Genomic DNA, 9,432 nt, shown 5'->3' with positions numbered 1-9,432 from the left:
AGAAATGTGGAAGTTCATCTAGTATTGTTTGTTTGAATCTTCCCATCGATGTGTTAGGACTGCAACTGGTCAGTCTCTAATTGGCATATGTGCATACTGTGCGTATTGCCTCGATATAGCCTTGATTCACTAGCATGGTAAGCGATGATGGATAGTGGTTAGCAGTGGAATCCAGTTTGACGCGCGTTTCGTCCTATTTTCGACTGCTAGCCACTGCCTATCTTTGCTTATAATGCTTGTGAATTAAAGCTATATCGAGGCAATATGCACATTATGTTTATATGCCAATAAAAGACTGTGGAAGATATCAACAATAAAAATCGGAGGCCCAGGACAGAGTGGGTTGGAGAAAGCTGGTCGGCGGCCTATGCTCCATTGGGAGTAACAGGCGTAAGTAAGTAAGTAAGTAAGTAATGAATATGTGAACATCAAATGGTTATGATACGTATTGACTATTTTGATAGATGGATACTTTCTGAGAATAGTCACGCTGACTTCATTGATAGAACTCTAATCACGCCTCAAAACTAGAATTCTTCGCAACAATAGAGTCATCATTCAAAACTTCCGGTATTGTTTTTTAGTAAAACAAATCAATTTAATGGTTTATAATTGATGAACAAAAATAAAGTTAATAGTATCATTGAATTCATGAACTGATCAGTGTTATATCACCATTGAAGACCTGAAAGCATTGGGTGATCGTTCCCTTCTAGGATGGGACCCCTCAGTAGTGTTCATTAATGGCTCCCCACCAAGAGGAATCGAATTCAACACCTTTGATCTAGCGAGCGAACGCATCCAACAATTTTTATGTCTAAATTCAATCAGTTCACAATATTGTGCTTTACAGTTCTGATTGTCTTTTATGGATAAATACACCACATTCGAGACTGATTAGATCAACTAGTTACGGATTCTCATTAGAACTTCAGAGATTTCTTATCAAAACGATGCATTAATGATAATGACAGTAATGAGTTATGATTGTTATATTTTATGAAAATCATGAACCAATCCCGCATATAGGATCATGAATTCTCACTACTGAGAAGTTCCATAATAGTATGAAATTGTCGTCAAGTGCTTGAAGATTTTCAGTTGTGATCTAACTTAGATCAATTCATGATTTCAATGAAATTCAACAATCAACATAAATCAATACTGATTTACTATTGCCTATGAATTTATTCTTCAAAGAAAATAACTGAATTTGTCAAACTGAACTAAAGAATAAAGAACCAGAAGTTAATCAGAAAAGGTTTTGTGGAGATTTCAGTATTTTTCAAAGTTGAAATCATGAGTCAATTGAAGCTAGATCACCATGGAAAACTTGGAAGCACTGGACGGCCGTTTCGTCCTATCATGGGACTCCTCAGCAGTTGTGAGATAACAACTCACTGAAGACAATTGGTGAACGGCTGCTCAAACTAGAAGTTAAATTGATAGTCTTTTTTTGTATGTTTACCTAATATGGGATAAAAGTGATCTTATATTTTTTTTGTTTTGATCATTCAATTTTGAACTAAATCATTCAGAATTATACTGTTAGAAATTGAGCTTCAATTGTAAATGAAAATTACTGACAAGAAATTCAATATTCCAATTATTCATTACTCAAAATGATGAAAGTAATTTTAATGCTCTACATCAAGAAAAGAGCGGCTTATGCCAATCTGGGCCATCTTTGACGCCTTCGTGATGTTAGTCTGGCTGTAAAAGGTCGGATCTACAACGCGTCGGTGAGAGCAGTTTTGCTCTATGCTTGAGAAACCTGGACTCTCCGAGTTGAGGATGTTAGACGACTCTCTGCGTTCGATCATCGTTGTCTTCCAAGGATTGCTGACATCCCGTGGCAACACCATGTTAGTAATACAGAGGTTCAGCATCGTGTGTTAGGGCTCAGAGACGACAACCCAATTGGTGTCACCATCTTGAAACACCGACTTCGGTGACTTGGACATGTTCTACGAATGTCGTCCCAGAGAATTCCACATCGTGCATTATTTTCCGACTCTGGGACTGGTTGGCAAAAGCGGTGAGGTGGTCAGTGTATAACATGGTGTCGTGGTATGAAAGAAAGCTGCAAAGGGCTAGTTTCTATTGGTCCTTCACGACTCCCTGGCTGGGGTCCGAGAGATGGTGCAACACAGTGGCTAGAGACGTTATCAGATATGGCTCAGAATAGAAGCCAATGGCGAGCCTGCTGTAACCTTCTTTTATTTTCTTCATGAAGAGTGGTTCTAACTTTCTTAACTGAAAGAGTTTTCCGGTTGTACATTTCAGTCCCCCTAATCTTTTCATCCTTTCTCTTCCTATTTTCATTGTTTAGTGTGGCGCATATGTATCTGGTGCCTTTTTGTACCAATATGTATGTGGTTAAAAAAATAAATAAGATCAAGAAAATTTTGACACATTAGTAAGATCATGGTTTATATTACAGAGACAATCATATAATTCATTAAACGTTTTATGCGCTAACTTGGAATCTTGAATGGGAATGAAAAATAAGAAGATTAAAGTAGACATTGAGTCGAGAATTGGAAGCAGATATCAAAAAGACGAATAACATCTGGAAACGATTTCCTAGGATCGAGTTATATGGAGAATACTGGTGGGTAGCCTATGTTCTTCGACGAAGGGTAACAGACGTAAGTAAGTAAGTAAAGATTTTCTATGTTCACATAATTTGTACTTGAAATCAGTGAAACTTACATTCTATTCTATGATTAATTTGCTAGAAATTTACACTTTTTTTTAAAAATTAAATCCAAACAGATATGGATTTTAGCATAAATTCAAAAACTTACCACCTGCTGGAGGAACAAGTTGATCTAATAACTTGTTACTTGTTCTTTTCCATATTTTTTTAATTACAGCACGAAGTTCTTCATTTAGTTGATCAATTGCAGCACCTATATTAAATAACAATTACTTTTATTTATTTATTTAAATACATAAATATTGGTACAAAGGAGCACCAGATAAATATGCGCCGCACAAATCTCATTCGATTTATGTGAGGGCTGTGATATTGCCCAGGTGCACAAACTGAAGCAGGTGGTTTTCTTAGGGGTTCACACCCCGAGCCTTTGACTTGAAGGTCTAGTCCACAAGGCAGCGGAGCATCTTAGGGAGATGCAGTCCCATGGTAGCCGGTGACCAACAGTTGGTTCATACGGCATTTGTTCCATCAGGATACTGGAGCCCATGTGCACCATTTGTTAAGAATCAGGGTTTTCCAACTCCCCTAGGTGGACTCGCCGTGTCCACCAACCCGGTTAAAGCGCCGGACATTCGCTTTTCGTCCTCTCACTTTCGTAAACAACACCCCTGCCACGAGAATGCAGTGAGTAGGACTTCCCTGGTAGAGGCTATATACTCGTGGCCATGTGGGAGCATTTGGAGACAGAGAGCGGACTCTCTCCACTCTCGGCCGTACCAAGGCATTTGGGGGCCATATTAAATAACAATAATGGATAGTATTCAGTAACAGTAAAATGTGAACAGTATGAAAATTTTCAAATAGAATAACAGTTTGAAAACGTAAAAAGCTTATCAGTTGATGTTTAATTTTACTAAAACGTTTATGAGCACTACACTGGAATGCATTCAATAATAATTTTTTTAAAAATGACCAATAAAATGGATTCATTCAACTCCGCTTGGACCTCCTCTGAGGTTACTGCCGGTACCAAGCCCGGATAAAGAAGGAGAGTTGTGCATGGGGTTAGCGATCCCATTCCGTAGAATACTAACTCGCATAACTAACGCATAAACATTGGCACAAGTAGGTATCAAATATATATGCATCACACATCGACATTCGGTTTGTGTAAGGCCAACGATGCTACACAGGCAATCAAACAGAAGCAAGTGGTTTTCTTACGAGGTCACTCCCCAAACCGTTGACCTAGAGGTCTAATACATAAGGCACTGAAGCAACGTTAGGAGATGCAGTCCCATGGTAACCGGTGACCAACAATAGGTTCATTCGCCATTCGCTCTCTCAGGATCCTGTAGCCTATATGCACCAGTGGTTTGAAATCAAAATTAACCGATTCCCTAAGATATATCCTCCAAATCCACTAACTCCGTTAAAGCACCAAACACTCGCTTTTCGTCCTCGCAATTAGGTAAACGACACCTTCATCTCGAGAATGCAATAAGTAGGACTTCATTGACAAGGACTGTATGCGCATGATTATGTGAGAGCAGACTTCCCTCATCCTCGGTCGTATCAGGGTATTTGGGGCTTGTATATGGGTACAAGTAGTAAGTAAAATAAGCGGAAAATAGTTTAGGAAAAACGGTAAAATTAACATATTTTTAAATGTTGATCTGTTAAAAACAAGTAGTAAATTAATAACTTACCTTCAGTTTTAATTTTTAAATTTGTTCGAACTAAAGCAAAAAGTGTTGCATTAAACATTACAGTTCCATCACTATTCAAGGGCATGTTCATACGTACTAAAGTCTGAAAAAAAAGATTCAAACATTTATGTAAAGAATTGAAATAAGATTATTGATAGATATTAATAATGAAGAACATAGAAGTATCGTCAGAAAGGGGGTTTTTGTAGATATTATAGTATTTTAATAGTTGAGTTCGTGAATCAATTGAAGCTAGACCACCATGGAAAACCTGGAAGCACTAGACGGCCGTTTCGTCCTATTGTGGGACTCCTCAGCAGTGCGCATCCACAGTCCCACCCCGTGGGATTCGGGCCTAGGATCTGACGGTCTCGCTCGGGAACGCTTAACCTTTGGACCATAGGCCGGCATCCAACGGTGTTAATCTCTAACTTCAACTAATCCACAAAATTAAGCCACCGTCCACCATTGTCTTCAGTAAGTTACTATCTCACAACAGACCCAGTTGAACTACACTGGTCATTGCTTCTCACTCTTGAATTTATAGTTAATGAAAGATTAGAAGTAGATTTTAAATTTATTGTCAATTAATGAGTTCTTCATGAATGATCAAAACTTAAATAGAAAGATAATAAGGTCAGAGATATGGAAACTTGGATAGTTAATGTGTAGACAAGGACTGACGAATAGTGAATGTCTCAACGTATCCGATATTCATTTGATCCTAAAATATTTACGTTCGAACCTAATTGTGCATGTAATTTCATTGAAATCACGAGTTGATCAAATTTAAATAACCATTGAAAACCTGGAAGCACTCAACGGTTATTTCATTTATCACTATGGTTGTATTAATCCATTTTATAGGTTAAAAGTAGTGTATTCCACAAACATTAGATCGCAAAAAATTTGACAATATACATCATTGGTAAAATGTAAAAAATGTATACAAGAAGGGGATAAGAGAAAATTTCTTGTCTTGTACACATAAATCTCTTTTGATTCAGTTGATGCTAATTGTTTCCAGTAATATAGAGAATGGGTAATCCTATGTCTTTTGACAAATTGCTTGGGACTTAATAAACACCTGAGAACCAACATCTTAATACTATGTCCACTGTCAGTTAGGTGGTAAAACATGAGTGTATATAGACTTAGTGACAACTTTTACTAACCAAAGTAGTACATTTATGTTGAAACCCATGAAGTAAAAACCTGGAAGATATATGAATACACTGATTGATTTTGGTAGCCCACATAGTAGTAACAAGGATCACATAAGGAGCATACGTATTAAAATAATCAGGATTTCATCTGAAAGCCAAAGTTAAATGGGAATTCAAAAGTCATCGAAGTAGATAAGAGATCAGGTATTGTAATTCTGACAAAGAATGATTACATAGATAAAATGAATCGTGTGTTAACGGATTAGACTGAATTCCTAAAACTGGCGTTATGTAAGAGCTTCACAGAAAATATTGGTCCTTATCTAACCATAACACATTAAAACATCTGAAATAATCACATATTTCTGATTCTATTTCGTTCTTAAATATTACAAAACAGCTACTTGACTATTTTATGGCCTACTGAAGGTTCACAATATATGGGTACGTGATTCTGGAGATGTCAAACTCAATATATCAATCGACAGCAAAATAGTTGGTAAAATTATTGAAAATATTACACTGGAAATCGATCAAACGCTATGTTAAAGGTGTACAGAAATGTGTAGACGTAGCAAAATTGTGGTGTGGTCTACTTATAACCACATAATTAGTATATGGTTATGGTCAGACATAGAATGCACTTTGGCAGAAGATCGATAAGGAAAGAGCAGGAACGAAATGCAATTGGTAGGAAAATGCATAAACAATAAAATCAGAGAAGACGGACTGATATTTGCAGAAGGAACAGTCAAGATTGAAATCATTGATTGATAGTTTGCAAATTAACTGTTAGCTGTATGGTTATCCGAATTTAGTGAGATAGTCTATAATTTGTGCTTAAATACATTCGATTGTCCCCACTCGTGTTCTTGTTCACAACAAAATATGTGAATTAAAGGAAAAAACTGTGGTATCTCTGGACGTGACATCTTCATTTACAAATGTTTCAGTGACGGAAACCAAAGACCATAAAAATTTTAGAAATAAAATAGTTATACAGACACTGACGTATAAAATAAAAGCACTTTGATCATATTTCTCTCTGGATGATATGTTGTTCTATAATCCTTCCTATTTGACAGCATATACGACACCATATGAGTTCAGAAGTGTTTAAAACTTTTGTACCAAAAAGTGTACGATATATCACGCTGGTAATCTGAAATATTATTTTGTTACGTACTTCTCATGAATATCCCTCTTGTCTGTTGTTATATAAATGATGTGCTCAATTTAAATTTGTTCCTTTGATAAGTCGTTAGTAGAAAGTCAAAGGTCTATTAAAAGGACAGTTAGAGTAGGAATTATTGTAGTGGCGGTCAAATGTATGTGGATACAAAACTACAGAGTCTCTTAGTAAAATCTGAGAACCAGACTGTAAATACTTCATTTGCAAAGATCTACCGATCGTCTCAGATTTCATTGTTCTTTCGCCTCCACGCCAGTCACTCCTCTTGTTCTCTTTTGTTCGACCTTCTGCCACTGGTTATTTCACTTTCGACTGATGATACATACTACTAACGTCTGTCGACATCAGTAGCATACACCACATTAGAATTTGAGTCTGTTCAATATTGAACAAAGTCTTCAGGTATATAAAGTTATCAACTAACAGCACAGTTAAAGGAAATAAAATTATCAACTATGAAATACTGATCACTGTCGAGATCAAAGAAATTTCATTCATTAACTGGCAATTCAAATTATTGAGGCACTTCCTTCAAGTTGTGTGAAACACAAACAGTCAAAGATATTTTGTATGACGTTTTACTCTCATAACGTTTAACCTCATAATGTTACTATAACAGAATCGAGGCTTTTTATCAGTTTAACTTGTGTATGGTTGGTTGGATGGAATCGGTGCTTGAAATAGGAAGTATGACTGAATGAATACATTGCTACAAGAAGACGCAAAACTATGGTATCTCCATTCATTTATTCTTCCGACAATGTACGGATTCATAAATGATTAAATTCGCTTACAGAAATAATATTTACTCGTAAAGCAATTGTTTAATTAATTATCAGAAGGGGTTTTGTGGAGATTTAGTATTTTCATAGTTCAAAGCGTGAGTCAATTGAAGTTAGACCATTATGGAAAACCTGGAAGCACTGCTTGACGGCCGTTTCGTCCTATTATGGGACTCCTCAGAGGCAGTGCGCATCCACGATCCCGCACTCGCGAGATTAGAACCCAGGACCTATCAGTCTCGAGCCAGAGCCCTTAACCAATAGAACACTGAGCCGGCAGGCATCCAACGGTGTTAATGTCTAACTTAATTTAATAAAATGAGGCATCATACAGTTCTGTTATGTTTGGAATGTATAGGTTTTAGTTTTGAAGGCTAAGTTGAAAAAAAAATACCAAAGGATGAGGGTCATATCATTACAAAGTGTACAATGCCAGTTATCTAAGAGTCATCTCATTAATTTATGTTATAAAATCTTGTTATGGTTGGTAATACTATCTGAAAACTTGATTACTGTAATGCATAATCAATACTGTTGGCATAGATGTACTCAATGTTATGGTTACCTTACCTACAAAATTCTATCATTCCACAACAGTTAATGAAGCCTCTTTGTTGTTTTTGTTTCACCATTGTGTTATTTGAAAACAAATGAGACTTACTGTAAGAGTATATGTTTATTTGAATGATTAATCAATGAATCTATGAATTACTTAGGTATAAAATATAACTATGAAACACTGTATGACCTTATTAAGGAATATATAGTTGTTGCTTTCAATGGTTTATTAGTAATAAAGAGGTTGATGTTGAATTAGATCGATAATGAATAACCGAAGAACTTAAATAGTTAGACAAAGAAAGAACTTACGATGAATGTCTAAATCTAAGAATTTGTAGTTCTTAAGTAAACAATTCACATTATTCTTATAAATTTTCATAAAAGAAAATACTTTTTTTCCATTTCAAATATGTCATTAAGTATTCTAGTGAATATTATAAATGTGGTCTGATATACATATTTTACTAGACTTGGCAATTCTTTAAATAAAAGTCAATTGAAGCTAAACCACCATGGAAAACCTGGAAGATTTCCAAATAGCAAACGAGAAACATATATACTACTTATCTGTCCATTCTGTACTATTCTCTGGATATGTTTTATATTTATTTACCTTGAAACCAACATCTGAATAGGAATTAAGTAGAAATATAATTTTAGGTAGGAAGAAAAAGTTGAAAAATGAGGTTATAAACTCTGATCACCGGAAGTATTCCAGAATAGATATTGCCACTTTCTAATTAAGATGCTAAATTATCGACTATTTTAATAACTAGGAATGATATGAAATTGGATCAGTATGAAACGAAATCAACTTTTAAATACAGAACCAGTATTCCAAAAAAATGTAGGTGAAAACAACAAGTTTAAGAATAAATATTGTTATAAACTGAGATGACGTGGCTATTAGTGGAATCTATGACGAGCGTTTCATCCTATATGACTGAAGGCATAAGATGTACATATATTAATAGCAAACTGATCAATTACAGTCCTAAATATCAATGAAAAGATTCAAGCAACCAATTGTTATAGTTTCCGAATAAGACCGATGATTACCAAATTCAATTTTTAAATACACTTTCAGTTTGATATTATTTCTTTTATTCTATTGTAATTTTTAAAAAAATAAAAAAAATAACATAAATTTGTTCATCAATATACATTTCATTTAATTCATTTTAGAGGAAGAATTAAACATCTTGATGTAGTTACTCTTCTTCGTAAAATATCTCCTCCCTTAGGATTTGGTAAATTATGTCCTCATCGTACTGCATGTGTAGTAAGTTCATTAATATTATAATGTATTGAATTACTGAATAATATAACAGTTTGACAGTAGTCAAATATTTTCAAA

At 35.1% G+C, this 9,432-nt stretch overlaps 1 protein-coding gene across 1 annotated transcript in view; it reads right to left on the bottom strand.

The window, feature by feature from the left end:
• Nucleotides 1–9,432, bottom strand: part of Smp_159990 (voltage-dependent calcium channel) — a gene marked incomplete at both ends in the record, with an annotated part of 134,204 nt that overhangs the window by 36,236 nt on the left and 88,536 nt on the right. Inside the window, 2 exons of the mRNA XM_018791368.1 lie at nucleotides 2,811–2,915; nucleotides 4,375–4,477. Of these exons, the coding sequence (XP_018645428.1) occupies nucleotides 2,811–2,915; nucleotides 4,375–4,477 (208 nt within the window). The remainder of the gene's footprint in view (nucleotides 1–2,810; nucleotides 2,916–4,374; nucleotides 4,478–9,432) is intronic.

The sequence above is a fragment of the Schistosoma mansoni genome, assembly GCF_000237925.1.
Source record: "Schistosoma mansoni, WGS project CABG00000000 data, chromosome 3 unplaced supercontig 0077, strain Puerto Rico, whole genome shotgun sequence".
Taxonomy (NCBI): domain Eukaryota; kingdom Metazoa; phylum Platyhelminthes; class Trematoda; order Strigeidida; family Schistosomatidae; genus Schistosoma; species Schistosoma mansoni.
Note: the sequence above shows the minus strand (reverse complement) of the source record. Positions and strands in the feature narration are given on the sequence as shown.